The sequence below is a fragment of the Leptomonas pyrrhocoris genome, assembly GCF_001293395.1.
Source record: "Leptomonas pyrrhocoris isolate H10 chromosome Unknown, whole genome shotgun sequence".
In the NCBI taxonomy this organism is placed as follows: Eukaryota; Euglenozoa; class Kinetoplastea; order Trypanosomatida; family Trypanosomatidae; genus Leptomonas; species Leptomonas pyrrhocoris.
Window position 1 is genome coordinate 2,322,253 of NW_015438357.1, and position 27,778 is coordinate 2,350,030.

The window sequence follows — 27,778 nt, forward strand, 5'->3', positions numbered from 1 at the left end:
ACGTGTTTGTATTTTTCTCTTTCTGTTTCGTGGTTCGGTTGCCTTTAAAAGCAACCCATCGTAAAAGGAAAAGAACATACGTAAAAGAGAACCACATACATATTTTTAAGTCTTCGCGCTTTAACGATGAAATTTTCTGGACTTGATGTTGGGTTTTTTTTTTGCGCTTACTCTGTTTTCAACATGGAAGAAAGTTCAACTTGTGAGCGGTGATGCAGGCATGCTGAAAAGGGGCCTGTCGGCCCCAACCCACGAGGCAACCATAGGAAAAGTGTACGCTGGATCTCCTCGCACTTTCTCCAAGTTTTTCTCTCTTTTCATTCTGCACGATTCCGACAGGTTTAATTTTTAAAAATTCATCACAGTGGTCTTCTTAGAGTCACATTACGGCAAGAGACACAAATTGAGCACCTCCAAGTGGCCATGCAGCTGTCGATTGATTCGACCGCCACGTTGTTTGCCGTTGTGCTGGTCGTGGTTCACGTCTTACTCGTAGGCGGACTCTTTGTCTACCTGTGGTCGCAAGCACCCAAGACACGTGTGACGTCAGCCGTGTCGCTCGAAGAGAGGGCCGCCATCCGTCATCAGATGCGCAAGGCCGATTGACTTGGGCAGCCGCCTTATTGTCAACGTCACAGAAACGATCCGCGCTTAGTTTTTTTTTTTGCTCCACTGGTCATGTTCAGTGGACGTTCGCGGTGCACCCTCTTGCACAAGTGGACGTTGCCCACCTCGAAGCGCGGGGCTGCTGACCTAGACAAAACCATCAAGTGGGGCCGCATCAGCGCACGCGGCAGCGGAAGCGCCTACGACCAGGGCGTTGACACTCACGTGATGGGTAAAGGCCGCTCCGTGAACCGTGCCGCACCGAGAGGGCTGCTGCGAGGATTTGCCAATGAAGAGCAGCCCCCTGCCTTGCCTAGCACCTCGACGAAGAAGTGATTTTTTGCGGTTGCCGTCCAAATTGTAAGGCGCCGTGGTGAAGCGTCACACATTGTACCAACGATCGCTGCGGCGGTCTTCAGTGTTCGTTACTCTCTCACGTGCGCGGTGCTGCTTTGACGTAACGGTACGCTCTTGGCAAAGACGAAAACAACGATGTCAATGAATAGCAAAAGACGTCGCTGGGCTCTCCCCCGTTTACCACGTGTGCCGCATTTGTTTTGGCTCTCCTCTCCTCATCGTCCTCGGCGCTGGAACGGTTCTTCTTTCCTTGGCCGGAATGGCGACGCCTTCTGCCCCCACCTTCGAAGGCGCGTCAAACAGCCATTTTTAAAATACGTGACCAACGCAGCTTTGCTCCTCTGTAATGGACACCTTACCTTCTCCTCTTCCTTTCCTCCCCTTTTTTTTTAGAGAGAACGGCAGCTCAGTGGCCTTGGTTTTATCGTTAGGGAAAATATATGTATTGCAGGGATGCTTACCTTGTTCCTGTTTATCGTTAGCGCATTGTGCGTCTTTTGCCGTGCCTGCACGCGCGGCTACGCGCAGAACACTGTTGGCTTTCTGCACGCCTCCGCCGGCGCTGGCGGTGGAGGGGAGCGGGTGCTGTGGGTCGCCCTTGATGGATTGCAGAGGTCTGACATGGCAAAGAAGGTGGAGCGTCAATACGTTGTCTTCACGCAGGAGTACACGCCAAATGATCCCACGCCGACCGAGTCGTCGGACGAATACCTCCTCAGTCTGGTGGAGACGCAGTTCAACGTGCGCTTGGCGCGTCCCGTGACGTTTGTGTACTTGCGGAAGGGCTTTACCAAGTGGCTGAGCGGCGACGTCTACCCGCACTTTACGCTGCTTCTACAGACCCTCTACGGCGGTGCCGCGTTGTTTTTTGAGTCGGCCGTGATGAACTCCATGACGCCAACGGTGGTGGAGACGGTCGGAGTACCTTTTGTGTACCCGCTGCTGCGGCTGCTGGCGGGCTGCACAGTGATTTCCTACACTCACTACCCGATCATCTCCAGTGCCATGACGCAGCGGGTGCGGAACGGGGAGGCGGGACACAACAACGCCGGCTTCATCGCACACAACCCGGCTCTGCGTTGGGGCAAGCTCGCCTACTACAAAGTTGTGTATCTTTTGTATCGCTGCATGGGCTGGTTCCCGCACGTCGTCTTTACCAACTCGTCGTGGACGCAGAACCACGTGCAGGCGGCGTTCTGGCCCCGCACCTGCATTCGGCTCTTTCCACCATGCGACACGGCGGGCTTTGCGGCGGCCAGCAAGCCTGCTGTGGAGCGGCGTCCCAGCATCGTCAGCGTAGGCCAGTTCCGACCGGAGAAGAACCACTGCCTCCAGCTGGGTGCCTTTCATCAGGCGCTGCCGCACCTGCCGGCGGACGCACGTCTTGTCGTGATTGGCGGTGCCCGTAACGTAGCCGACGAGGAACGTGTGGCGGCGCTGCGGACTCACGCGAAGAAGCTGGGGATCGAGGGTCGAGTGGAACTGCGCGTGAATGCCGCGGTGAACGAGGTGCGAGAGGCGCTGGGGAGCTGCGTCATTGGCCTCCACACGATGGTGGATGAGCACTTTGGGATTGTGCTGCTGGAGTACATGGCGGCTGGGTGCATTCCACTGGGACACCGCAGCGGAGGGGTGCAGCTGGACATCGTCAACTCTGCTGATTTGGGGTTTTTAGCCTGCACGCAAGACGAGTACGCAGAGGCGATGGCAAAGATCTTCGACATGCATCAGCACCACCCCGACGAGTTCGAGCGGTTTCAGCAGCGCTGCCGCGAGCACGTCAGCTCCTTCGACGACGCCACGTTCCGTGAGCGTTTTGTGGCGTTGCTAAACACCTACTTCTACGCTGCGTGATCACCGCGGTGAGACGTCAAGTTTCCATCTTGTGTACGCGTGCGCGCTGCTTGCCTTCTCTCTCTCTCTGTTTCCCCATCCAGTGGACTCCGATCAAAAAAAAAAAAACTGCCTCCATCAGCGTAAACGGATGTCACATGTGTTGAAGAGCAGAACCGTGACACATCTTGGTAAACGTCAAAAGAAACAACAGCGAAAGCTCTCAGAAAAGACGCTCTGACTAATTGCGGCTCATCCACTTCCTTTCCCTTATTTAACGTAACCGCCTCGTCGTTTTTTTTTTTGTTTTCTCTTCCACATTACACTACGCGAGATTGTCCTTTGTCGACCGCTCTTACACCGGCAGCCAACTCCTCATCTCCTCCGTTCTCACAGCCAGCCCCAGCGTTTTACGCACCCCTCTTTTTATTCCCACCTCCTGTCAACATCATGTCTTACCGTTCCAGCGAGGCCAAGAAGGAGGAGTTCCGCAAGTATTTGGAGTCCACTCAGGTAGTTGACGCCCTCACCCGCGTCCTCGTGAATCTCTACGAGGAGGAGGAGAAGCCGGAGGACCCGGTCGACTACATCAAGCGCGTGCTGGGCGGCGCGTCCTCGGCGGACTACGAAGCGTTGCAGCAAGAAAATGCTCGCCTGCGCGCAGAGGTGGAGTCCCTCAAGAAGCAGCTCAACGAACAGCGTTAAACTGAAACTTGTGGGTGTCTTTGTTTGTGCTGCGAGAGTTGTTGCTTTGAACTACGTGCAGCAATATAAGTCGTGCCTCGAAGATAAACAAGAAAGCAAGAACCGTTGATGCAGCCGCGTCCGTGTACGTGCGTTGTTGCCTCGATTTGTTTCAGGATGTACATAACGAAAATAGAAAGAAGAGAAAAAACGAAAGACACGTTCACGTGTGGTGCTGAGAGAGGTACACAGCGAACGAATATCGGCAATCCTGTCAAGAACAGGAGCATGGAAAGGCCAGCTGCACATTTTCCAATGGGCAGTAACTCTGGGAGTTCTTATTCACTCACCGCAAACGGGCTTTGCAGGCTTGTGTTGCAAATCGTTGTTTTACGTGTTCAACAATCGATAAGTTTATACGCCGAGCGGCGTGCTTTCCACTCTCTCCTGGCCGTCACCCGTTCCAACTGCTACGCTTCTTCTCTCTGTTTCTTTTTTTCTTCTTCTTCCTCCCCCACGTTTGTTGTTATCAGCACCATATATCGATTTCTGTGTACTTCGAATCGCGAAGAAATCAGCTCGAGAGTGTCGCGCTGGCACCGCATTTGGTTGCAGTACTTATTTTTGAGGTTTTCATTCGACTGCTGGACGTTTTTTTTTTCCGCTTTGCGTGTTCCCTTCCCGCCTGCTCGTACACGCTGCAGTTTTGCGTCCTCGCTGTTCTTCTTCTTCTCGCTTATACAATAGATTTACTCTCTCATTTTTTACTTCTCGACATTGTCATCTCGGAGCCACAATGGAGGCGATCGACGGCGCCGAAGACGGCGGCAAGCAGCACAGCAACGCGTCCTACGCAACGTCGTGGGTCGCCAACGGACTTTCCTGGGCCAACCAGCCCGATAAGCCCTTCCGCTTCGCCATCTCCTCGTACATCAAAGACTACCGCAACTACGTCGACATAGTGGAGAAGAACGACGACAACGTTCTTGTGTGCCGCGCCACCTGGGAGCACTGCTACCCCCCAACAAAAGTCATGTTCCCTCCACGCCCCCTGCAGTCGGACGTTGTCATCACCACGGCAGACTACCTGCGCCTGTGGGAGATCACGGAAGGGCCGCCGAAGGCAGAGAAGAACACCGCTGCCCGCGGCGACGCGCGCCAGGCCGCCAAGATGGAAACGGTGGATTCCAAAGTCGCAATGAAACGGGTGTTTGACAGCGCGAAGCCCAACGATTTCTGCTCCCCCGTCACTTCCTGCGACTGGAACAACGAGGACGCGAACACCGTCGCGTGCTGCAGCATCGACTCCACCGTGACGCTCTGGGACGTCGAGACGGGGGCACAGAAGACAAAGTTGGTGGCCCACGACAAAGACGTCTACGACATCGCCTTTGCCTCGGCTCACACCTTTGCCAGCTGCGGCGCCGACGGCTCCGTCCGCTTCTTCGACCTGCGCAACATGGACCACTGTACGATTCTGTACGAGACGCAGGGGCTGTCTCCGCTGCTGCGCGTAGCCTGGAACCAGCTCGACCCGTACTTCATTTCCACCTTCGGCATCGACAGCCCGGAAGCGGTGGTGATCGATATGCGCTACCCAACCGTCCCCGCCTCGCAGCTCTCGCAGCTCCACCAGCTGCCGGTCAACAGCATGGCGTGGTCGCCGCAGAATGCGCAGAACATCTGCACCGTCGGTGAGGACGGCCTCGTTTGTATTTGGGAGGCGAGTGCAGAGCGGGGACTCTCCCTCATGCTGTGCGACTGCGAAGTCCCGATTAATAATGTGGCGTGGCGCCGACCGCAGAACGAAGACTGGATGGCCATCACGACGTCAGAGGGGGCGCAGCTGCTCCGCCTGTAGCTCCTCTGTAGCGCTGTTGTCTAGAAGCGGGGAACAAGTTTTTCGAGTGAAGACTGCTGCTGTAAATCTTACCGTAATGGCGAAGGGAGGGAGGGGACCGTCGTCGCTTTCTTGCGTGTTGCTGCACGGGGCGCGTTTCGGTGTGTTGGCTACGTCATTGAAGATCACAACCAAGAAGAAAAGTGGCTGCTGCTTCAGTGCTCATGGACAGGCTTCTCAACAGACTCGTTGTGCCCTGCAGCTGTTTATTATTATTATTGTTTTTTACGATGCTGCCTCTGTTTTGTTTTGTTTTGTTGTTGACGTCGTCATGCGTCTTTCTGCCGGTTTGCTCTACAAACAAAAGATTGATATGCGTTCTATTACCAAGAAGAAGCACAGTGAGTGTTTGCTTCTGGTACTCCTTCACCAAATTCGATTGTGACGCAGCATGCCATGGCATCTCTTCCTCTCCCAAAATGCATATATGTATATATGTGTTGAAGGTTTCCTGCTCACGTATGAATGTACTCTAACAGCGACTTATACACAGCGTTCATACCTCCCGTGTTTTCCTGCTTCGCAACACACCCGCGCATTACAACGCACATTCTCTCCTGTATTTTGCCTAACCAAAATGGCACTTGCTACGCTCACCTCGTCATGAAAGAGCCTTTTCTTTTTTTTTTCTTCCTGGTTGCGACTTTTTTTCGTGCTTCTGAAGAGGACGTTCTTTATGCACAGCTTTTGCTTTCTCGATCGCCGTTTCCATTCGTGTGCGTGTGGAGGTGCGCATTGTCAACAGACGACACAGAAACCATAGAACGAGAGAGAACACGGAATGGCGCTGCTGAACACCACGCTGCAGACGCTGGTGGTTCGGCTGCGGGACATCTCCGGCAACGTCACACAGCAGAAGCTGCACAACCGCGTGTTTGACGCGTACGAGGCGAAGTCCCTCGCCTTTGAGGTGATCACGCCTGCTCAACAAGCCGTGATGCAGCAGTTTGGCGGGCGCATCCCCCAACTGCACCCCATTGGGCAGCCGCTGCTGGTGGACTCGTGGGCGGAGTTGGTGCAGCTTCACAAACCGGAAAACCAATATCAACTGATGCCACGCAAGGCCCGCTCCAACGGAGCCTACGGCGTATTGAAGGCCATCTGCTGGAGCGCCGGGTCGCCCTTCACGATGGAGAATTGTCTCGAGCCGATGGACTACAAGCTCGTCTTCAAAGCGGCACAGGATCACGAGGTTCGCAACGAGTTCAACTTGAAGAACGCCGATAAAGTCTCACAAACGATTTTCTTAGATGGGCTAATGCAATCACCAGCAGCGTCCGCGTTGCTGATGTTTCAAAACTCCCTCACACCGGGGCATGTGAACAGCTTAATGGGATGCCACCAATTCCTTTCTTTCTTTATGAAGCTGCCTGACGATGGAGATCGCCACCGGCAACTCAAAGAGAACTACAGGGCGCTGCTGGCAAACCCAACACACTTGTTTCTCGGCACCAACACCGTGCCAGGGCGCGAGCTACTGAACTACGCAAAGTCGAAGAACATCTTTGTGTACGCGAAGAAAGGACTTGTTTATCAGTATGTCGTGTAAAGAGTATGTGTGTGTTGATGGGTGGAACTCAGCAGGAGCGGATGTGTTGTTGGCTTTCGTTGCTGCTTACAGCTTATGTCTCCTCTTTTTTAATATTGTTTTTTCCGTCTAACGCATTGTTTTCTTATGATCACTCTTCACAGTTCGTTCTTTTGTTTGTTTTGTTTCTACTCGGCAGAATGCAGTCTGTGTGCTGCTGTTGCTGCTGCTGTGTGGGGGATGGCGCTGTTATGAATGTGTTTATGTCGGGGGAGAAGGGGGAGAGGATTGAGTGCCGTTTGTTTTCTTTGTGCGAGCGAGGGCAGGTGTGGGAACCCCTGTCGTTGAAGGGCCACGGGGTGCCGCAGCAGATGGTGTATGCTTTTACTGAACGAGGGAGCGGGAAGATGGAAAAACGTTGTTTTTCTCAGTTTGCAGAAAAGACAAGTACTAAAAAAAAAAAGAGAAGAAAGGTCAACAACATTTTTTTTTGCTCTTCACCACACGGAAGCACAAAAGTGTTTTGGCGAATCGTCACCTCCAGGAGACTTCTTTTTGTGTTTGTTTTGGAAACCCATTGATCAAGACAATCAGCACGTCGCTGTGCCATGACCTTAGCGAGCCGGATGTGTCGATTCTTATAGCATAAGTTGACACAGCTCTTACATCCTTCTTGAATTTCTGAATTTCAAAACGAAGCTCTCTAAACCCCTCCTCCACTTACGTCTTTCCTCCTTCTCTTTTTTCATGTTTTGTTGGTGCAGATTGTATTTCCCGCTTTGCGTTTGAAAGCCGTGCAGGGCCGCCCTTGAACTCTTCTGTTGCTTAGTCAGTAACTCCCAACGTCCACATCCACAGCCACCCATATATTTGTACAGCTAGTGACGTTGTTTACTTATTATTATTGCTATTGTCGTTTAATTGAAACCCATTGCTGCTTCTCCCGTGTTTGTATCTCTTTCTTTCCCATAATGAGTATCATTAAGGAAGACGACGCCGTCGGCTACTACGCGACGCTCACGCTCGTGGACGACACGAAGGTGGAAGGGACGATATTTACGTACAACCCGAAAGAGGGTCTTTTAGTTCTGTTGCAGAAGCACGACGAGCAGACGAACATGAAGATGGTGCGCACCCCATACATTAAAGAGTTCCAGCTGAGCAACGCCGAGGAAGAATCGCACCTGCCACCCGCGCTGGACTCCTTCAGCGAGCTGCCGTCGATGCACGCCGGCCGCGACAAGTCTATTTTCAAGCACGCCACCACGCAGCTGAAGAACGCCGAAGCCACCCGCGAGAAGCACTTCAGCGAGGTGACGGCCGACACACCGATTGCGGCCGTTGACGCGTACCTGAAGCTGCTGCGGTTGTACCCCTTTATCGAGTGGAACAAGGACGAGGGCGTCATCCAGGTCTCTGACACTGTTATCGTTGTGGGCGATCCTGATTGGAAGACTCCAAAGGCGGTGCTCGTCGACGGTGCCTCGGACAAGGAGAAACAGTTCGCCGATCGGCTGCAGGTCGCGCTCAGCAACGGCAAGAAGTAAGACAAGCATTCTTCCTGTTTTCTTGCCTGCTGTCTCATAGATGTTCTTTTCTTTTTCGGGTGTTCGTCAGCGGATTTTTCCTTGTGTCGCGAAAGAAAAGTGCTTTTGTTGTGGAGTTGTGGTTGTAGGGCTTGGTGCTTAAAAAGTTGTTATGGAGATGCATGTTTACGTGGCTTTTGAGTCGGTTGTTTAACAGGATAACGAAGGCGAAAAAGGAACGTGAACTCAAAATTTTCTGAGCTGGTTTTTTTTTTCTGGTGGCTTTTTACTGCGAGCATGACGTCAGTGAAAATTTAAATGCGGTGTTTTTACGTCACAAGCGTTGTCGCCAGACATTGCGTATGCATTTCGTGATGAAAGCAGGTAGATGCGTCTCTAAAAAAGATGATCACCTCTGCTTTCCAGCGATGACGGCAGCTTTTTTTTTTAAATGGGAGATGCAAGCGCGGCTTTCTCGTTCACCTCTCGGCGTGCTCTCTTCGACGTTCTCGGAGTGTCCGTTTTGAGGGAGGTTTGAGACAAGTAGACAAGAGAAAGCCCAATTGATAAATGGGTGTTTTGTGATCACCACTTCCACCATTCTCTCCCCAACTGTTCTCGCTTCCTCTTCTTTTCCTTTGCGACCCTGCCGCCATCTTCTTTGTTTCTTACGGTTCCGGATAGCGAGCTCTTATCCAGCGCCACGAGCGCTTCTTCTCTCTTGCCTTGTTGTGGCTTCATGCATGCACCGCAGCCTACCTGCTTATGCCCGACCGCATCTTTATCTTTTCATGTTTCCCTCATTGCTGACTCTTGGTTGCTTTTGAAGAACGCCGCTGCATTTAGCTCTCCTCAACCGCACGCGTGGCGCTTTCCCCTCCTGGCAAGCGTTGTTGTCCTTCTTCATCTGCTATTAGGCGTTTCCGCGTTGGCTTCCGTTTGTGGCGTGTCATGAGCACCACGCCGGCGGAGCGCACACCTCAGCCCTCCGCTTCTCCCTCGCCGTCGCCGGAGGACAACTCGAAGCTATCGAGGCGACTTCAGCGGGAACGGGAGCGCGAGGAGCGCCTGCGCGGCAAATTGATCGACCTCACTTTCTCTGACATCGCCTGCGTGCGAGGCGGTAAACCAGACTTTATTAAACAGAATGTGCTCGTGTGCATACAGGGCTCCAAGTCCCAGTTCGACGCCCGCCTCGGACGCATGAGAGACATCCTTCCGCCGCTGACCTGCGACTGCTGTCAAACCTTCTCCACCTTGTCGGCGGTGCTGCTGTCTTCTCTAGGCTTTGCCGCAATGCTGAGTGAGTGTCACTCCCTCTCCACGGTGAACTACCTCTTGTACATATCGGCTTGGATGCATCAACTGACGCTGCCGTGCTGGCCGCAAAAGCGGGAGCGTCCCACTATCGGCGACCTCAACGCGTGCCTGCACCTCCGCGACTTTTTCCCAAGCAAGGCGAACGCAGACGAGTTTGAGGTTGTGTTTTACAACCAGGGCACGAAGGCGATTCAGCTGCTGCACGCCATGTGTGCGTCGCGGAAGCGCACTCGGTCCAGCGAGGGTGTTTACCCGGTGTACGGCTACGTCATCGTATCTGGCGATTACACCGTCTCGATCTTTGCGGTGGAGCACGATATTGCCAAGAACTCGAAGAGCCGCTACAGAGAGGCGTGGAGCTTTTACATCTGCGACTCGCACGGCACGCAGCCGTGGTCGGAGGGGAAGGCGAGCATCTCCGGGCTCACGTTCGGCCATCGCGCGCACGACATCGACGTTGACGCGGCGGAGAACTTCTCCGGCAGCGTTGAGGATGGTGGGGCGGTCTCTGTCGTGTCAGTCGACGACGGCGTTCACTACTTCTCCACCATTCTCTTCACGTTGCTGGAGGAGCACCGCAAGGGGGCCCAGCGAACGAACCAGATACCCTACATGACATGGACACCGCTGCGCCGCCGGCGTGCGCTGGCGTACACGGCGCAGGAACTCAAGAAAATCATCGACAGCCATTGGATTCCAAAGGTGCTATCGAACCCCGTCGTGCGCGCCGAGGCGAAGAAGTTCTCCTTTGTGCCGCTCGAGTGCTTTTGGGGGATTGTCCCTGAAAGTGGCACGGCCGCAACACCCACCCGAAAGACGAACGCTAATACCTGAGTGAGTTTGAACCGCTGAATGTCTGTAAAACAAGATCACAGAACTGAAGTAGAAGGTGTTTAGAAGTAAGTCTGTGCCAACACAACTCATTGCAGCGGACGCACATTCTTCTTGTTGTTGCGGCTACTATCGGAGCACCGTACGCAGCGTCTTGGTGTACGTCAACGGCACATACTCCCACCGTGGGGGGGGGGAGATTCCACTGTGACGACGTATATTGATGCTTTTCTCTCCCTTTCTCCACCCTGGGCGCGCTCTTCGTTATGTTTTCGATCGTTCTTCTTCAAATCCCCTTTTTATCTGTCTCTCTCCATCTCACCTCTCTCTCTCTCTCTTCTTCGCCGCTCAAAGGAAGGATAAAAGCGCTCTGAGGCAGTACAAGTCATCTTCGCCTCTGACGTGAGTGGAGGACGTTTGTTGCTACGCCGCTCGTCCGCACCCAACGGTGTACGCCACCACCCACCGTCTCTTTCTCGTTTCTTCTTCGCTGCTCATCGCCGCGTGACAGCATGGGTCTGCTGGAGCGCCGAAAGGCCATCGAAGAAGAGATCGCGCGCACGCAGAAGAACAAAAAGACCGAGTACCATGTGGGTCGCCTAAAGGGCCAGTTGGCCCGCATTAAGACCGAGATGCTCGAAAACGCGGCCCGTGCGGCCGGCGCGAAGGGCGGAGACGGCTTTGACGTGCGCCGCAGCGGTGACGTCCGCTGCACCCTTGTCGGCTTCCCCTCCGTCGGAAAGTCGTCGTTTCTGTCGCGGGTCACGCAGACGGAGAGCGAGGCGGCGAACTACGAGTTCACCACCCTCACCTGCATTCCTGGCAAGTTGATGCACAAAGGGACGGAGATCCAAATTTTGGACCTGCCCGGTATCATCGAGGGTGCGGCGGAGGGCAAGGGCCGTGGTCGCCAAGTGATTGCCACCGCACGCACGGCCGACATGATTATCTTGATGCTCGACGCCGCCAGAGCTGAGGCACAACGGTCTAAAATTGAAAATGAACTAGAGTCGGTTGGCATCCGCCTGAATCAGCGTTTCCCCAACGTAACGTTTAAGAAGAAGGCGTCGTGCAGCATGAATGTCGTGAGCTACAGCTCCACGGTGCCGCAGACGCGCGGTGTGTCAGAGCAGATGGTCAAGGAGGTGCTGAAGGACTACGGCATCTTCAACGCGGATGTGGCGCTGCGCGAGGACATCACCGTTGATCAACTGATCGACGTCATTGAGGGCAACCGCAAGTACATGCCGTGCCTCTACGTGTACAACAAAATTGATACGATCACCATGGAGGAGATGGACCGTCTCAGCCGTCTGCCGCACGCGGTGGTGCTGTCACTGCACTGGGATTTGAACGTGGATGAGGTGATCGACGAGGTGTGGGAGCACCTGAACATCATCCGCATTTACACCAAAAAGCACGGCGAGCACCCAGACTTTGGCAAGCCGTTTGTAGTGAAGCGCGACTCCAGCGTAGAGCACATCTGCAAGCGCATTCACAAGGATATCGCGTCCCGGTTCAAATACGCGCTTGTGTGGGGCACCAGCGCCAAACATCAACCGCAGCGTGTGGGCATTGCGCACGAGTTAGAAGACGAGGATGTCCTCCAGATTATGCTGCGGACGGCCAACGAGTAACGATGCGGGCGAGGTGTGAGGGTGGGGGATTGGTCTTTTTGTGTGTGGGGCGGATAGTTTTCTACGTTTTCCTCTTCGGATATAAGTGACGACTTCTAAAACCAATCGATGTAGTGCGCATGTGATGATCACGCGACATTGTCTTTTCACCCACGGCTTAGAAGCACGAAGCCGAGGCAACTCTGTTGTACGCCACTGCGTTCCATCAAAAAAGTGCCGCTCGCGCATTTTGAAAAGAGGGCGCGCATCATATTTTCTTTTCAAGACGGCATGCTACGGCTTCACCGCTGTTGTGTGCGTGCGTGCTTTTTTGTAAAACTTCTCCTCCGATTCTCGTCTCGCTCTCTTTCGACCTGCGGTACGTGTTTGTTGCCCACTCCGTCTGCTCGGCTTTAGTCGAACTCGACGGTAATAATAACAGGAAAAAGGAAGCCTGTCCGCGTGACGGAACCAACGCATAGCCGCAAGCGCATGCACGCAGCGCAGACGCATGAGCCACCGCGACGTGTTGACTGTTGGCTTCCTTCAAGCGCACGGAGTGACGGTTGTAAAGCCTCTGCGCGACTGGCTCACCCGTGTTTCCTTCTTAGCCAGAGCGCAGACCGATGAGGCGAAGCGGGAGCGCTACGAGAAATGGGCGCTGCGCACAGTAGAGGAGGCCGTCAAGGCACCAGGGGGTGTAGCCGCGGTGAAGTGGGCTAAGCAAAGCACCGCCATGCCCCCTGACGCTTCAGACCAAATGCCAACATGGTGGCCCACAGGTGATGCGGTATCGCAGCCTCCGCACTCAAGCAGCTCCGCCCGCGATGCGCTCTTGGAGGAGACGTTGCGGCGTGCCCCGGCGGACTTGGAGCCGTTTGTGCGCCAAGGTTTTGGCTTGTACGACCGCGAAGTAGCGCGAGGACAGCGCACCTACGCGCAAGTGAGCTTTGTGGAGATGCTAAACATTGCGAAGAGCCTTTTTGCCAAGGCTCCACTGTCCCAGCGACAGCAACGACCAAAGGAACCGTTAATGCTGTCACCAACTCCACCGACGTACAAAGCAAACCCTGTTTCGTCAGAGCTGGCACCGCACTCCCACAAGCGCCTTGCAGAGCGACCCGCGACGGCAACGTCAGCAGAGGCGACGTTCTCTTCCCCCTCCTCTTCCTCCTTTCCCGTTGAACAGAAGCGCAGCGCCCCTGCCACCGCATTCGAGCCACCCGCAAAGAAGAAATACGTGGTCGCGCCGGCCGCGGCGACTTCACAAACTGACCGCCCTTTCTTTATGCAGCTGGCGGGCAGCTTCGAAGCGGAGTCGGCGCCACCGCCCGTGTTTCTTGGCCGCTCCACCGCCATGGAACGTGCCTACACGCGCTACGAACCCCTCGTCGACGACATCCGGCCTCTGCCGGTGCTGACAAACGCATTCGCTTACATTGTCACTCGCTCGAAGGAAGTAGAGGAAGCCGAAGGCGTCAAGGCGGGGCAGAAGTACCTGAGTGATCAACTGAAAGGACTGCGGCAGGACCTACGGGTGCAGAACATCGTCAACGAATTCACCGTGCGAGTGTACGAGACACACGCGCGTCTGTGTCTCGGGACGGGCGACGTCGGCGAGTTCAACCAGTGCCAGGCGGCCCTCAAGCAGTTCTACGCTGCGCCGACGGTGAAACTGCAGCACTGCCATGCAGAGGAGTTCTTTCTCTACCGCGTTGTCTATCTGACGTTGAGTGAGCAGTACGACTCGCTCTCGACGGAGCTGATAAACTTCACCAATGCACAGCTGAAGGGCGCGACGCGTCCCGGCATGGACATCGACAAGGAGGCGGTGAACCGCACCCTGGCGCTCTGCAATGCGTGCATCAACGGCGATACCTCGACGATCTGCCGGCTGCTCATGGATTTCAAGGAGGAGATGAGCTATTTGGTGCGCATTTACCTTCAGAAACTGCGCATTATGTGGCTACAGGAGATTCTCACGGCCATGAAGGGGTCACTGACGATGCGCTTCTTGATGGCTAGTCTGGGCTTTACCCCCGTCGTGGAAGTCAACGCACAGCAGAAGCAGACACAACAGCAGTCTCACACGTTTTGGTTGGACGGCTCCGCGGACGAGGCCGCAGCGCGTGTGACGGAGCTGTTCAAGACGCTGAAGGTGGACCTCCCAACGAACTTTTCTTTTGAGGCGGAGGTGCAGCGGACAAGACACACAGGGCCAAACCCGAACGCGCACTTCCCCTCTCTCGACGCGGCGTCTGCGCTCAAGGCCGTGAACGAGTACCTTTCGTACCTCAGCACCCGCAAAGATGCAGGGCTGGGGTAGCGTGGCCTCCCCCTTATTCTGTTGTAGTAAGAGTTTGTGTAAGTGATGTGAAAATTGAACGCTCTGTTCACAAAACCAACCCTTCCAGAAAGACAAACGTAGTCTCATTCAAGCGTGCGAGAATGGGGGTCCTGTGAGGCTTATTTGTGTCACACCCGCCTTCGTCGCGGACAGCACCTCTGTTGTTGTTGTGGTGGTGGTGGTGGTGGTTTTTGCGCTCCCTTTGCTGGACGTAAACGCGGCGGCTTTCTCTGCAGGTGCTGTCTCCTCACACTCAACTGATCGATGTGACAGCCAAGTGTGCACATCGTGCGCTGCCTCCTCTCCGTGTCACTCGCTCCCCTCTCTTCTACAACTCTCCCAATGCGCTATGGTTTTAAAAATACTGCTCACTGCAGTTCAACCAGACACAACGATTGACACGTCATAGAACAACACTAGCTTCTCTCTGAAAGCATCTTTTCTCTTGTTATTTCCTTTCACTCTGCCATGACGTCTCCTCACGCTGAAGTTGACCGCGAGGCCGCGGTGCAGCAGCGCAAGAAGGCGCACATCGACATCTGCCTCCACAAAAACGTGGAGCCACACAAGGGGCTCACCTCTATCTGGAACAAGTACGCGCTGCCGTACAAGGCGCTGCCGGAGGTCGACCTGCGCAAGATCGACCCCTCGTGCGAGTTTTTGGGCAAACGCATCTCCTTCCCCTTCTTCGTCTCCTCCATGACCGGCGGCGAGGCGCACGGCCGCGTGATTAACGAGAACCTCGCCAAGGCGTGCGAGGCGGAGCGCATCCCATTTGGGCTGGGCAGCATGCGCATCGTCAACCGCTACGCGTCCGCGGCGCACACCTTTGCGGTGAAGGAGTTCTGCCCGTCCGTGCCGATGCTCGCCAACATCGGGCTGGTGCAGCTGAACTATGGCTTTGGTCCGAAGGAAGTGAACAACATCATCAACTCCGTCAAGGCGGATGGCCTGTGCATCCACCTCAACCACACACAGGAAGTGTGTCAGCCGGAGGGCGACACGAACTTCGAGGGCCTCATCGATAAACTGCGCAACCTCATGCCTCACATCAAGGTGCCCGTCATTGTGAAGGGTGTCGGCCACGGCATTGACTACGAAGCGATGGTGGCGATCAAGGCGTGCGGTGTGAAGTACGTCGACGTCTCCGGCTGCGGCGGCACCTCGTGGGCGTGGATCGAAGGACGCCGTCAGTCCTATGAAGTAGAGGCGGAGAACATCGGCTACATCTTCCGCGACATCGGCGTGCCAACGGACGTGTGCCTGCAAGAGGGAGCCCGGCTTGCCGTCCACGACGACTTCCATTTAATTGCCGGCGGCGGCATCCGCAGCGGCATGGACGTCGCTAAGACGCTCATGATGGGTGCCGAGTACGCCACGGCAGCCATGCCCTTTCTCGCGGCAGCCCTCGAGAGCCCCGAGGCGGTGAGTAAAGTGATCCAGCGTATGCGTCGCGAATTCCTGGTGTCTATGTTTACGTGCGGCGCCCGCAACGTGTCGGAGCTGCGTCGCATGAAGGTGATTGAGCTGGGCCATCTGTAGAAACCGCGTTGATGTTTTCTTCTGTGTCTTGGCCCATGTCGTGCGTGCTGTGCTTGGCAGACTCTCGTTAAGAAATGACGTTTGCTCGTCTAACCTTATTGTCTTCTTTTCTTGTAGTGTACCAGTGTTTGGTCTGTCCTCATGGATGAAAGAGAAAGAGGTGACGCGGTCTGCTTGGGTGTGTTTGTGTTGTGGCTTTCGCATAGAGACCAAGCGTCTTTAATGTAACCTTGTACAACCCGGTTTCTGAGCCTTGTCCGATTGGGGAACGCGACTACCTGTTGTGGTTGTTTTAAATCAACGGAAAAAGACAGCAGGGACTGTACATGAGCTTCGTCTGCTGCATGGTGGACCTGCAACACCGGCTCCAATGCTATCAGTCCTCTCTATTTTTTTATCAGTATTCAGGAATACTCTGTTTAATTGCACAGCGTATTGTCATCAGAGAAATGGAAAAAGTTGTACGATGGAGTGTTGATGTGCACATGCCGTTGGAGGCAGCACGACTCTCTTCCTCTTTTCGGATTGCCGTGGCGCACGTATCACAATTTGTCTCGTTTGCATGTTTGTTTGTTTGTTTTTGCGCAGGTGTTGCGCAGCTGTTTAGCAGTTTTAGTGTTTCCTCCAACCTTGAATTTGTGAAGCAGGTGAACCTCTGGCCGCCTTGCTCCTCTTCTGCTAGTATCCTCTTCCTCTCCCTTCTTTTTTGTTCTCCCTCTTCTTCCGTTGTTTCTGACGCCACACCACAACATCCTCACCATTACGCTGGGATTGCGGTGATGGTAAAAACGGTTGTCGGCGCGAACAAAAAGAAGAGGTTCAGTGCACTCCACACTCGACATCGTTCCTTGCTGCTCAGCGAAACACCAAAATGGCCTTGCGTGCCATCGCTGAACTACCGGCGGACTTCGTGCCGGTGGAGTACATGGAGAGGGCGATCAAGAACTCCGACTGCAGGACGCCGATCGTCTTTGTTCAGCAAGACGGAGACACCTTTCAATCCGTGTGCTATCTCGCCAAGCAGTGCGACTCGGCGGTGTGGAGCTTCGATGTCTCGCTGCTGCAGAGTGCACAGAACATCATGGACTACATCGACGTGGGTCTCAACAACGGTGACTGGGTCTTCATCACCAACTGCGACCTTGTAGGCGCATCCTATTTCCGCGAAGTGGCGCGCACGCTGTACCACCTGCTGCCCGAGCCCCTCAAGTACCCTCGTCGCGAAGTATTTCGCTGCTTCTTTGGCGTGTCGGTGCCCTTCGATCTGAACGCTCCCGTAGGTCAGCCCTTCCCTCCTCTTTTCATGCACAACGCCATCGTAGCCCGGCCGACGTCGACGCAGGGATCGAAGTGGTCGCGCATAATGCCGGCAGACGAGCCGCTGTTCTCTGCGGCCGCCACGAAGCACCAAAAGCGACGCGAGGTGGGCCGGGAGAGCGACAGCGAGAGCGATTTGGACGAGACAGATAAAATCTCCGGCGTACTCTTCTACCGTGCCGCGCAGCGCAACCAGGAAATTGAACAGTCGCCAGTGACCCTGGCGAAGCACGAGATGATGCAAGCGATCGACACGCGGGACGCAGCGACGATGGAGCGACTTGTCAAGAGCGGCGACGTCGACCTCTCGCGCCCAATCAAAGACGGAATGACACCACTGCAGTACGCGTGCTGTAAGCAGCTGACCGAGTCGGTGCAGGCGCTTCTCGCTCTCGGCGCTAACCCGAATGCCCCGCGTGCGAGCGACGGCCGACCGCCACTTTTCATGTCGATTGACGACATAGACCTGGCGAGAGTGCTTGTGGAGGGTGGCGCAGACCTTTTCGCTAAGTACGAAGGCTTCCGCGCCGACTCGCACCCCGACACTGCTCTCGAAGTGGCTGCGTACATCGCAGAGCGGCGCAATAACATGTAAACTAGCAAACGCACGCACACACACACGAGTTCATATGTATAGACAACTCTATGTATTATTGCCACCGAAAGAAAAAGTGCCTCGAATTTCACACTCTGGGTATTCAGTTGTGTTGTTCTTCATGTTTTTTTTATTTCGTTCTCGGGTAGAGTAGCACTACCTCTTCTGTTCTTGTCGATTTTTGGTCTCCTGTAGTTGTACATGGGCATCATCTCTGCGTATACTTGTCCATCACCCGTTGCAAAACACAATCACCGCAAGCACGTAGAAGTCATGCCTTTTTTTTTTTTGGCGTCCTGCTTTACGGAAAGACAACGCTCTGAAGGAAGACAAGCGGCTTAATTCGGCCGAAGATTTTCCGCTGCGAGCATGTTTACAATCCTGCATGTCCCTGAATCGCTTCACTTCAAAGGCGCGTGTTCTCCTTCCTTTCTCCGCTGTGCTGCACTTACGGGGAATTAGATTTCATAATTGATTCATGCCCTTCGCTTTCTCTTACCAGCCCTCTTTATTTCGTCGCATCCTTTCCCTTTTCTTCTTTCCCGATCGGGCGTTTTCACGTCGCGCTCCCGCGTTATGCCCGTTGCTTGTGTTTTTTGGGGGATTCGACAAAATCCTCTCTCTCGCTCTCTTTGCCGAACAGAAATTCAGGCGAATGGGTTTCTTGGACAACTTTTCCGGTCGCAGCGTTCTTGGCGCCGCGCTGAGCCTCTCGGTGACCACCATCGGCGCTGGTGTCCTCGCCCTCCCTTCCGCTTTCCAAGACGGCGGCATTGTCTTTGTACTTGCCATCTTTGCGTTGGTGGGCACGTTGACCGTGTTGTCGATCGACTACCTAATCCGCTGCGTCGACTGCCTGCACCTCAAGTCGTATGAGGACATCTCGCGTGAGCTGTTGGGTCGCTACTGCGAGGAAGCGGTGCGTTGGGTTCTCATCGTCTACAACGTCGGCATTGCCGCCGGCTACATTGTCGTGATTGGTGAGATTTTCACGTCGCTGCTGCCTATCATCCAACCCTACATGCCGTTCCTGACCGATAGAATCCACGTGATGCTCTTCGCGTGGGCCTTTGTGATGTTGCCGCTCTCCTGCATCCCTCACATCACAAAGATGAACTACATCTCGTTTGTGGCCATCTCTGCGACCTTTCTCATTTCGGGGATCATCGTTTACCGTTACTTTGTTCCGATTGATGGGAAGCGCAACGCCCACAAGGTGGTGTACTTTTCCATGAGCGAAAAGGCGCTGTTGGCGCTGCCGGTGCTGATGTTCTCGTTCGACTGTCAGTCGCTTTCGTTTCAAATATACACCAATTTGGGAAAGGTCACGCGCAGAAACATGTTTAATGTGTCCGTCGTGAGCGTCGTCATCACCAGCGTCGTCTACGCCGCGGTGGGTATCTTTGGATACCTGACAAACGCCCCGCACATCACCGGCAACGTTCTCACCAACTACGATCCTCTCAAGGACCACCTCTTTGCCCTTGGTGAAGCGATCTACTCCTTGACGGTGATCAGCGCGTACGTACTGGTGCTGTTCCCCAGTCGCGACGCCGTCTTCATCCTGCTGTTCGGCTTCAACACCAACACACACGAGCTCGCCCACGAGGCCATCAGCCCGCGGCAGAACCTCGTCGTCAGCATTTTGCTCTCAGTGCTCAGCATCGTGCTCGCCCTGCGTGCGCCGGGCATCATCTTCATCATTGCCCTTCTCGGTGGCCTTTGCAGCAGCACGCTTTGCTTTGCCTACCCAGCCGCCTTTCGCGTTATGTTGCACGTTAGAGGACTTGACCGCTGCAAACCGCTCGAGTTCGCCCTTGCCGTCTTCATGTTTGTCTTTGGCGTCGTTGGCGGTATTGTAGGCACCTTCATTGCCATCCGCATCTGAGACGGCGGTTTGTGCCTCCCGCCTTTTCGAGCCCGCTTCTGTTGATTTGCCGCATCTGTAAGGCCAAAGAAAAAGCCGCTTTCTTTTTACATCTTTTTGTTCACGCTCTAAATCGTTTGTCCCTTTCTTGTTTATGCTATCAAGGCTAATGTTTATTTTGTTGTTCCTGTGTGTGGCGGAGGTGAAAAGTACTTAGAATCGCGGTTGTTGTGCCGACACATTAATTAATGCAGTTCGGCGAGCCAGGGCGAAGAAAGGCGTGGAAGTCGCGCTCCGTCAACGTCTCCAACCACAGAAACGAGGTGGGGACGTTGTGCTGTTGAGTTCTTCACCCTACTAACGTTTCATGCATTTCGCTTTTCTCTTCCGGTGTTTCAAAAAGCGTCGCGTCGCATCGATTGTTTTTTCTCAGAATCTTGTTTTTGTTTTTGTGTATAATATGGGAACTTTGGTGTCTCTAATTTCATCCTCGCGTTTGGCGACGTCGAGTAATCGTTGGGCTTTGTTTGAGGAAACACAGGGGGGGGGTGCGTGCCAGGTCGAAGAGGGCGAAAGAAAATGCATTTTCTTCTGTCTCAATTCATCTTGCGCGCTCGTTTTTCAGTTGTTAAGTATTGTTCTCGTATATAATAACTACGGCAATAACAAAAGCACTTCTACATACAAGGTCCGCTTGGTGACATACCTTCTTTTTAAGTGGGCGTGAGAATGGAGACCTCAACGACAGTCACGCTTTTACTCGTAACTTTTCTCTCCTTCTCGAGTAGTTTTTGTATTTGCAACAGTGGGCACATACAACAGCTGTCGTCACTCTCAAGCGTGCATCGCCTTTTTTTTCTTCCCCGCCTGAAAGGGTCTTCGCCACCCCACTGGTGGTCGTTTGGTAAATGCCTTTTGTTCGATCTCAAGGATTCTCCTCAACTCACCACAATTTGTCTTTGAAAACGCATCTTCCTCTCTTTTTTGTCTCCTGCAGTTGGCATGCGAGCAACAGAGAAGAAGACGTCACAGAGCGCTTTTTCCTTTCCTTTTTATTTGTTTTGGTCCCCCTAACAAGCTTAATTAGTTGATCATGTCGCATGTATCCCTTCTCGGTGCGGCGCTGAGTATGTCCGTCACCACTATTGGTGCAGGTGTGCTCGCCATCCCCGCCACCTTCGAATCGGACGGCGTTGCCCTCGTCGCGCTGGCGCTGATCGCCGTGGGCGTCTTCACCGTCATATCGATCGACTTCCTCATCCTGTGCGTCATCAAACTGGGTGCGAAAAGCTACGAAGAGATCTCTGACGAGCTGCTCGGTCGCATCTTCAAGGAGATCATTCGGTGGATGCTCATCGCCTACAACATCGGCACGGCTGTCGGCTACATCGTCGTCATCGGCGAGATCTTTACACCCATGCTGCCCGTCATTCAAATGTACGTGCCGTGGTTTTCGACGTCGTCGCACGTCATGATCGCCTCGTGGGCGCTCATCATGCTGCCCCTGTCGTGCTTCCCGAAAGTGTCGCACCTGCACGCCACCTCTTTCCTCGCCATCGCGGCCACCTTCATCATGTCGAGCATCATTGTTTACCGCTACTTCGTTCCTCTCCGTCCCATCCCAGCCGAGCGCGGCGTCGACGAAGACATCAAGTACTTCCGCTTCTCCTACCGCTCTCTCCTCGCCCTGCCGGTGGTGATGTTCTCCTTCGACTGCCAGTCCCTTGTGTTCCAGGTTTACACCGGGCTGAAGGTGCCGACGCGGTACAGCATGGCAAAGGTGGCCACGACGAGTGTGCTGGTGACGAGCCTCATTTACGGCCTCGTCGGCTTCTTCGGCTACGCGTCCCACACGCCGCATGTGCACGGCAACATCCTCACCAACTACAACCCGCTGCGCGACCATCTTTTTGCCGTGGGGGAGATTCTCTACTCCATCACGGTGAACGTCGCGTACGTGCTGATTCTCATTCCCTGCCGCGACGCAATTTTTCAGATGGCCTACGGCTTCAGCCACACACACGAGTCGCTGGACATCCCGAACCACAGCAACATCATCGTGAGTGTGCTGCTGTCCCTTGCTTGCCTGTGCTTCGCGCTGATGGCACCTGGATTCCTCTTCATAGTTGCCCTCATGGGCGCCTTCTGTAGTAGCACACTGTGTTTCACCTACCCCGCGCTGTTTCGCCAGCGATTGCATGTGTTAGGTATCGCGCCGTACGTTGGGTATGAGCGCTACGCCGTGCTGGCCATGTACGGCTTTGGTTTCGTCGGTTTCATGTTAGGCTTCTTTGTGCTCTTTGGGTTGTAAGCGGATGGCGGGCAACTGTTTGCGCAGAACGACAAACAGGATACATTTATTTATTCATTTATTTATTTAAGAAACTTCGCGCGCCATCTCCACTCGTTCTGTTCCTCTATGTTGGTTTGTTTGTTTCCCCCGGATATGGTGCTTGGTGCGTGATGCATGATGCATCGCAACAACCAGCCTTGCCCGCTGTAATACTACGAAAGAAAACACCCTTTTTTGTCTGAATTAAAGTAACGAATAACACCGATCACATAACGCGTTAAGTTGTATAATGACACTGGCGTTGTACAACATTATCGTTTGTTAGCTGTTTATCTTCTTTTCCTTCTGGTGCTGATGAGGTCATGGAAAGATCGAAAAAGAATCTTGTTGGAGGGAAATCCGCGAACTCTAATTCTGCTGAAATCTGCTATGTAGTCCTTTTCTTTTCTTCGTTGTTGCGTTGATTGGCGCTCACTTTCGGGGGAAAAGACTTCTGAAAAACAACGCTTTGGGTTTTGTTTTTTTCATGTCCATCGTATTCCGCATGGTGTATGCCGTCATCCTTCTCCCACTACCGCCATCGCTGATGTCTTCCCTCCTTTCTTCTTCTTTTATCTTTGTTTATATCAAGAACTCCTACGTAAGCACATAGCGCCTCGATCATTTCAAGCGTGCGCGCAAGTCGGAGTTGTCATAGATTCTCTGCAACGCTGTTTTTTCGTTGCCCATCTCATTGTGGTCGTACGTGGAGAAGTGGGCGGGAGAACACAAAAAAAGCGCCACCATGCCGAAATATGCTGCGCTGGTTAATCTTCGCAGTGGGGGGCGGCGTGCCGCGGAGTACGTTCTCCGCAAGCTACGCGAGCGGCTAGGTCAGGAGCACGTGTGGGTGCTCTTCAACACCGGCGATGAGGAGCGCGATCACGCGGAGCTGGAGAGGTTTCTGCGCAACGAGTCCCCCAAGTTTGTCGTCGTTGCGGGCGGTGACGGGACCATCTCGTTCGTCATGGACGTGGTGAAGAAATTGCACTCGACGCGCCTCCTCGCGGACGACCGCGGCATCATCGCGCCTTTTCCGCTCGGCACCGGCAACGACCTTAGCTTCACCCTCGGCTTCGGCAGCGGGTTTGCGCGGTGGTTTGTGCTCGGCGGTGTTCGCTTTCGGCGTCTTTTTCGCTCCTACGAAACGGCGACTGTCACGAAGGTCGATCGGTGGTCATTACAGGTGTCCACGACGACAGCACAGCAGCAGCAGCAGCCGGTGGAGCACTCCTACATCCTTAACAATTATTTCTCCATCGGCTTCGACGCAGCGGTGGCGAACCGTCTCAATCAATTTCGCAAGAAGCACCCGCACCTCTTCGTCACGCGACCTGTCGTGAAGCTGTGGTACGCCGCCTTCGCCGCCATAGTGCTCTTCTCAGAGAAGAAGATTGGCGCAACCGTAGCACTCACCATCGACGGTCAGCGAGTGGTGGTGCCGCGGAGCGCCAAGGCGGTGGCGGTGTGCAACATGCTCTCCTACGCTGGCGGCGCAGTAGCGTGGAATGGCGGGGCGCGTGACTGCTACACGAAGCCCTCTGTCTGCGACGGCAAGGTGGAGATCGTGTGCTTCTACGGCATCTGGCACCTCGCTCTCGTACGACTGGGATGGTGCTACGGCAGGAAGCTCGGTCAGGGGAGTCGTGTCGAGATTGCGACGGCGTGTCACAGCTGCCAGTTCGACGGCGAGGAAGTTTCTGACGTGGTAGACGCGGCGGGGACGGCCATAATTCGCATTGAGCGCTATACCGACTCGGACTGCCTCACAGTCCCGCCGCCGTCCGAGACGAACCTCCTCGCCGTGGCGTTGGTAGTGGCTGCGCTGTTGCTCGCATTCTGCTACAAGTCCGCTTTCTGAGACGCACCACCGTTTTTGCTAGTGTTCTTTTTTTTCCCCAGTACCTGCATTTTCTGAACCCTCATGCTATTAACCTGTCGTCGCGTGTGCAGGGGTCAAGTATTTGGGACCTTTCTCCGCTACCGCAGTTCACTAAACAGAAACAAGGAGCTCCCGCGGTGACTGTTTCTGGAACGGGCCCGTTACGTATTTGTTTTTCTCTCAGAGAGTCTCTGCTTCGTTGCACTTCGGTCTTTTTCTCATCTTCCGTTTTCAGTGCGCCCCCCGGAAAAGAAAAATATCCGAACAAGGGGTGTAGGAAAGCGTATCGCATTGAAATCAACAACAAAGCCACCGAGATGATGGCTGTAGCAGACGAACAAAAAAAAAGTATAGGAATGGAGGAAGAGGCGCCTGCAAGAAGGGTCTCTCTCTTTTCGTGAGAATTTGGCGTCTTTTCAAAAGGAAAGGACGTTAGATTGCCCTTCTCCTTCCGCTGCGTTTTAGCAGCGCGCGACTCATTTCGTTGCTGAGCGCGCCATAATAGCACAGGGCGGTTTCCCTCTCAAGCCTTTCTTCGTTCCTCACTTTCCGCCTTTCGTTTCCGCGTTTGTGGTGGCGCGCCTGTAACTGTGTTGAGTTCCTCTCTTTTGTCGTTGGAGGTTGGATCAATGAGTGGGCGAGTGGTCCATGAGACAGGCGCTGCGCCGATGCGCGCATTACTCTCCCCATTCGGAATTGGGATGTCAAAGCATGTCAACCTTTCGCACAGCGCTGTCAACAGAAAGCACAAAGGAGAAGAGCTGTCCATGACGGTGTCCAGCAACGTAGGCGCTGGGACGCCCCTCCTCGTGTTAGCCGACGCAGCAATGCTCACCTGTCAAGCGGCGCTGGATGCAGATGTGGACGGGCTCGCACCACCACCTGCTGAGATGCTAGAGATGCTTCACGACGACACGGCGCAGCTGGACGAAATGTACCTGGCGTATTACCTCTCGCAGCGCTACTACACAAAACCAAACGACTGGTATGCCCACCAACTCGACCTGTGCAGCACCGCGCGTTCAAACTCCATCGACGTTCGCCCCGCGTGTGCGTTGTGGGAACGTGCAGCTCGCGAGTACGTGAGCGCGCCGCAGTCCGTCTTCCTGGCAGCTCTGCGCTACGTTCGTGCGTCTTCGTTTTTCAAGCCTGCCGCAGCGGCTGTCGATGCCGGTGCACCGTCACCCCCGGCAGCACTCGCTGTCGCACCAGTGCTGGATGTTTTGCTGAGGAACGGCGGCAAGGCGAACGTTTCGCTGATGGCGTGTACAGCCAAGGACGTAGCGGAGAAGTACTTGTCCGAGGACCTTCGTGGCGTTCGGCAAGCACTCTTGTCCAAGGATGATGCGTGTGCGTACTGGGCTCTCCTTGCGCGTGGCGACCTCCCTGTGGGTAGCACAGTCTCCGTTTCTTCACAGAATCTCTTTACTTGAGTGCACACACATACACACGCACCCAAAGAAGCATGAAAGGCGTGAGTCGCGGGTTTCGAAGAGGTGTTGCGCATGGTAGCTGTTGTGCGTGCAAATAGACGAATTATATTTGCTGTGTTTGGGTGGTCGCGTTTTTCTATTAGAACGTATACGCTACTGCTGTTAAAAAAAAAAAGGTGGCTTTTCAGAAAAGAAAACTTCTACTTTAACTTCACCTGAATGTAACGCGGTGTTTGCAGCACAGCGAAGAACCACGCACACCACATTCCGTAGGATACTCTCCTTTTGTCAGTCGCTGTCGCTAAACCTGCTGCGGGATGCTAACGATTTTCAGCGCCATCTTTATTTCCTGTTTTTTTATTCTGCCCCTTGTTTTCCTGAAGTACCCTGTGCACGAAGTCGATTATCGTTGTTGCTAGTCATCATTACTGTGTTCCTATTTTGTGTCTCTGTGCTCGTTTACGTGCCTACATATTTTCCTGCTGCTCTTCCTTGCCGACTGAAAGGTTAAAAATGCGTGTGATCGTGGCTTTGATGTGTGCGTTGCTGACCCTTGCGGTTGTCAGCGCACAGGAGGTAAAGCACGTCTCGCTGAGGCGTGCCATGAACGCCGCCACCGCGCACTCGCTTGGCATGCCGCTTATCCCCACGCGCCGCTTCATGGGCCCGCAGGGCGAGGTGGTCATCCACGACTACCTCGGTGTGCAGTTCTACGGTGCCATCTCCCTCGGCACCCCGCCGCAGGAGTTCCAGGTGATCTACGACACCGGCAGCAGCAACCTGTGGGTCCCGGCGCACAACTGCTCCATTTCGTGCCTCCTGAAGAAGCGTTACCAGCCGACTTCGAGCTCCACGAACCGGCCCGACGGCCGCGAGTTCAAAATCATGTACGGCAGCGGCCCGGTTGGCGGGTACATCATCGCCGACACCGTCACGGTCGGCGGCTTCTCAGGTCCGCAGGGATTCGCCGGCATCACGGACGCCTCCGGTCTCGGACTGGCCTACGCGCTGTCGAAGTGGGACGGTATCTGCGGCATGGCGTGGCCGAGCATCTCCGTCGACGGGATTGAGCCGCCGATGTTCTCGATTGCCAAGTCGAACCCCGGCTTTGCGAACAAGTTCGCCTTTTACCTCCCGCAAAACAACAACGACGAAGGCGATCTCGTTCTTGGCGGCTACGACCCGAACCATGTCGACGGTGAGCTGGTCCGCGTCGATCTTTCGACCAAGACATACTGGACGGTGGACATGACCAGCGCCACCATCGGCAGCCAGAACATCAGCGCCGCCGTCACTGTGATTGTGGACTCGGGCACATCGATGATGACGGTGCCCAAGGCGCTTCACCCCACCATAATTGCCATGCTGAACGCCAAGGCGGCGTTCAACGGGCAGTACTCGGTGGAGTGCTCCGCCGTACCGAGCCTGCCGGACATCACCCTCACGATTGGCGGTAAGCAATGGGTGCTGCGCGGCAAGGACTACATCATCGGCGACGAGTCGACGTGCATTGTCGGCATCATGGGGCTGGATTTGCCAGGCCCGATCGGACCTGCGTGGATTCTGGGCGATGTCTTCATGAAGCGCGTTTACACCGTCTTTGATGCCGACGATGCCTCGCTCAGCTTTGCTTACTCAAAGTGAAACTGATGGTTCATTTTTCTTCCCCGGTGCTTTCGCGCTAGAAAGTTTCTTTTCCTGTGTGCTCAAGTGATAGGAATATTGCTCTTGATTACTATTACTATTTTTAGTGCTTTCATATATTTATATTTTTAATGTATCTGTCGATCTTCTTAGGCACTCCTCTCTTTTCTGCTGATTAACACCTGAAAGCTGATAGCGTCCTTTATTTTTGTACCTTTTTTTTAGTAACGCGGCGTTCTCGATAAAAGCGATCTGCGAACCTAGAGTAAATGTGAGTTCTGCGCTGCCGCGCAGTTGTTTCTCCTTCCTTGTTTCACTGTTGTCGACAGCATCCCATGCTTTATTCATCATCATAAAAAACAAAGAGTGGAAATTGAGGACGACTTGCGCGATCAAGTGCGGTGGAAACCGGGGGGCGCCCTGCTGTCGTTTCCGGCCGCCCATGATGGAACACAGCGGGCGATGGGACAGATATGAGGCAATAGCGCTTCCGCTTTTGCTTGGCATCGCGCCCCCTGGCTTCTGTGACGAATCTTTCAGCAAACCAACAATAGGCCCACCCCTCCCGCGCTCCTTCCTTTCGCCACCGGCCGTTTCTTTTCCCTTTCTGGCCGCGCG

The 27,778-nt window shown here is 54.3% G+C and overlaps 15 protein-coding genes across 20 annotated transcripts; all 15 read left to right on the forward strand.

The window, feature by feature from the left end:
* Nucleotides 1-337: 337 nt before the first annotated feature.
* ABB37_00767 (putative alpha-12-mannosyltransferase) lies at nucleotides 338-2,817 on the forward strand (the record flags this gene model as incomplete). 2 transcript variants are annotated; one of them, XM_015797097.1, is made up of 1 exon in its annotated part: nucleotides 338-2,817. In XM_015797097.1, the coding sequence occupies exon 1, from the start codon at nucleotides 1,417-1,419 to the stop codon at nucleotides 2,815-2,817; it is 1,401 nt and encodes a 466-aa protein (XP_015665105.1). In that variant the 5' UTR covers nucleotides 338-1,416. The 2 variants fall into 2 exon arrangements, with proteins under 2 accessions (XP_015665105.1, XP_015665106.1); XM_015797098.1 differs by having other exon boundaries at nucleotides 1,367-2,817.
* A 311-nt stretch (nucleotides 2,818-3,128) lies between these two features.
* Nucleotides 3,129-3,501, forward strand: ABB37_00768 (putative mitochondrial hypothetical protein; the record flags this gene model as incomplete). 2 transcript variants are annotated; one of them, XM_015797099.1, is made up of 1 exon in its annotated part: nucleotides 3,129-3,501. In XM_015797099.1, exon 1 carries the CDS (start codon nucleotides 3,247-3,249, stop codon nucleotides 3,499-3,501), a length of 255 nt encoding a protein of 84 aa, XP_015665107.1. In that variant the 5' UTR covers nucleotides 3,129-3,246. The 2 variants fall into 2 exon arrangements, with proteins under 2 accessions (XP_015665107.1, XP_015665108.1); XM_015797100.1 differs by having other exon boundaries at nucleotides 3,162-3,501.
* Nucleotides 3,502-4,011: 510 nt separating this feature from the next.
* Nucleotides 4,012-5,341, forward strand: ABB37_00769 (hypothetical protein; the record flags this gene model as incomplete). The annotated part of the gene is made up of 1 exon (XM_015797101.1): nucleotides 4,012-5,341. Exon 1 carries the CDS (start codon nucleotides 4,277-4,279, stop codon nucleotides 5,339-5,341), a length of 1,065 nt encoding a protein of 354 aa, XP_015665109.1. The 5' UTR covers nucleotides 4,012-4,276.
* Nucleotides 5,342-6,161: 820 nt separating this feature from the next.
* Nucleotides 6,162-6,929, forward strand: ABB37_00770 (putative mitochondrial hypothetical protein; the record flags this gene model as incomplete). The annotated part of the gene is made up of 1 exon (XM_015797102.1): nucleotides 6,162-6,929. One exon carries the CDS (start codon nucleotides 6,162-6,164, stop codon nucleotides 6,927-6,929), a length of 768 nt encoding a protein of 255 aa, XP_015665110.1.
* Nucleotides 6,930-7,670: 741 nt separating this feature from the next.
* On the forward strand, nucleotides 7,671-8,455 carry ABB37_00771 (P21 antigen protein; the record flags this gene model as incomplete). Its single annotated transcript, XM_015797103.1, has 1 exon — nucleotides 7,671-8,455. Exon 1 carries the CDS (start codon nucleotides 7,880-7,882, stop codon nucleotides 8,453-8,455), a length of 576 nt encoding a protein of 191 aa, XP_015665111.1. The 5' UTR covers nucleotides 7,671-7,879.
* Nucleotides 8,456-9,116: 661 nt separating this feature from the next.
* Nucleotides 9,117-10,588, forward strand: ABB37_00772 (hypothetical protein; the record flags this gene model as incomplete). The annotated part of the gene is made up of 1 exon (XM_015797104.1): nucleotides 9,117-10,588. The coding sequence occupies exon 1, from the start codon at nucleotides 9,386-9,388 to the stop codon at nucleotides 10,586-10,588; it is 1,203 nt and encodes a 400-aa protein (XP_015665112.1). The 5' UTR covers nucleotides 9,117-9,385.
* A 349-nt stretch (nucleotides 10,589-10,937) lies between these two features.
* On the forward strand, nucleotides 10,938-12,222 carry ABB37_00773 (putative ribosome-interacting GTPase 2; the record flags this gene model as incomplete). 2 transcript variants are annotated; one of them, XM_015797105.1, is made up of 1 exon in its annotated part: nucleotides 10,938-12,222. In XM_015797105.1, exon 1 carries the CDS (start codon nucleotides 11,098-11,100, stop codon nucleotides 12,220-12,222), a length of 1,125 nt encoding a protein of 374 aa, XP_015665113.1. In that variant the 5' UTR covers nucleotides 10,938-11,097. The 2 variants fall into 2 exon arrangements, with proteins under 2 accessions (XP_015665113.1, XP_015665114.1); XM_015797106.1 differs by having other exon boundaries at nucleotides 10,942-12,222.
* A 394-nt stretch (nucleotides 12,223-12,616) lies between these two features.
* ABB37_00774 (hypothetical protein) lies at nucleotides 12,617-14,527 on the forward strand (the record flags this gene model as incomplete). Its single annotated transcript, XM_015797107.1, has 1 exon — nucleotides 12,617-14,527. Exon 1 carries the CDS (start codon nucleotides 12,713-12,715, stop codon nucleotides 14,525-14,527), a length of 1,815 nt encoding a protein of 604 aa, XP_015665115.1. The 5' UTR covers nucleotides 12,617-12,712.
* A 396-nt stretch (nucleotides 14,528-14,923) lies between these two features.
* ABB37_00775 (putative isopentenyl-diphosphate delta-isomerase (type II)) lies at nucleotides 14,924-16,090 on the forward strand (the record flags this gene model as incomplete). Its single annotated transcript, XM_015797108.1, has 1 exon — nucleotides 14,924-16,090. Exon 1 carries the CDS (start codon nucleotides 15,017-15,019, stop codon nucleotides 16,088-16,090), a length of 1,074 nt encoding a protein of 357 aa, XP_015665116.1. The 5' UTR covers nucleotides 14,924-15,016.
* An 810-nt stretch (nucleotides 16,091-16,900) lies between these two features.
* On the forward strand, nucleotides 16,901-18,002 carry ABB37_00776 (hypothetical protein; the record flags this gene model as incomplete). The annotated part of the gene is made up of 1 exon (XM_015797109.1): nucleotides 16,901-18,002. The coding sequence occupies exon 1, from the start codon at nucleotides 16,962-16,964 to the stop codon at nucleotides 18,000-18,002; it is 1,041 nt and encodes a 346-aa protein (XP_015665117.1). The 5' UTR covers nucleotides 16,901-16,961.
* Nucleotides 18,003-18,643: 641 nt separating this feature from the next.
* On the forward strand, nucleotides 18,644-19,890 carry ABB37_00777 (putative mitochondrial amino acid permease; the record flags this gene model as incomplete). The annotated part of the gene is made up of 1 exon (XM_015797110.1): nucleotides 18,644-19,890. Exon 1 carries the CDS (start codon nucleotides 18,658-18,660, stop codon nucleotides 19,888-19,890), a length of 1,233 nt encoding a protein of 410 aa, XP_015665118.1. The 5' UTR covers nucleotides 18,644-18,657.
* A 974-nt stretch (nucleotides 19,891-20,864) lies between these two features.
* ABB37_00778 (putative mitochondrial amino acid permease, putative (AAT27.2)) lies at nucleotides 20,865-22,180 on the forward strand (the record flags this gene model as incomplete). Its single annotated transcript, XM_015797111.1, has 1 exon — nucleotides 20,865-22,180. The coding sequence occupies exon 1, from the start codon at nucleotides 20,963-20,965 to the stop codon at nucleotides 22,178-22,180; it is 1,218 nt and encodes a 405-aa protein (XP_015665119.1). The 5' UTR covers nucleotides 20,865-20,962.
* A 611-nt stretch (nucleotides 22,181-22,791) lies between these two features.
* Nucleotides 22,792-24,062, forward strand: ABB37_00779 (diacylglycerol kinase-like protein; the record flags this gene model as incomplete). Its single annotated transcript, XM_015797112.1, has 1 exon — nucleotides 22,792-24,062. Exon 1 carries the CDS (start codon nucleotides 22,947-22,949, stop codon nucleotides 24,060-24,062), a length of 1,116 nt encoding a protein of 371 aa, XP_015665120.1. The 5' UTR covers nucleotides 22,792-22,946.
* A 617-nt stretch (nucleotides 24,063-24,679) lies between these two features.
* ABB37_00780 (hypothetical protein) lies at nucleotides 24,680-25,516 on the forward strand (the record flags this gene model as incomplete). Of its 2 annotated transcripts, none has more annotated exons than XM_015797113.1 (1): nucleotides 24,680-25,516. In XM_015797113.1, exon 1 carries the CDS (start codon nucleotides 24,713-24,715, stop codon nucleotides 25,514-25,516), a length of 804 nt encoding a protein of 267 aa, XP_015665121.1. In that variant the 5' UTR covers nucleotides 24,680-24,712. The 2 variants fall into 2 exon arrangements, with proteins under 2 accessions (XP_015665121.1, XP_015665122.1); XM_015797114.1 differs by having other exon boundaries at nucleotides 24,702-25,516.
* Nucleotides 25,517-25,897: 381 nt separating this feature from the next.
* On the forward strand, nucleotides 25,898-27,160 carry ABB37_00781 (putative aspartate protease; the record flags this gene model as incomplete). 2 transcript variants are annotated; one of them, XM_015797115.1, is made up of 1 exon in its annotated part: nucleotides 25,898-27,160. In XM_015797115.1, exon 1 carries the CDS (start codon nucleotides 26,120-26,122, stop codon nucleotides 27,158-27,160), a length of 1,041 nt encoding a protein of 346 aa, XP_015665123.1. In that variant the 5' UTR covers nucleotides 25,898-26,119. The 2 variants fall into 2 exon arrangements, with proteins under 2 accessions (XP_015665123.1, XP_015665124.1); XM_015797116.1 differs by having other exon boundaries at nucleotides 26,021-27,160.
* Nucleotides 27,161-27,778: the final 618 nt, after the last annotated feature.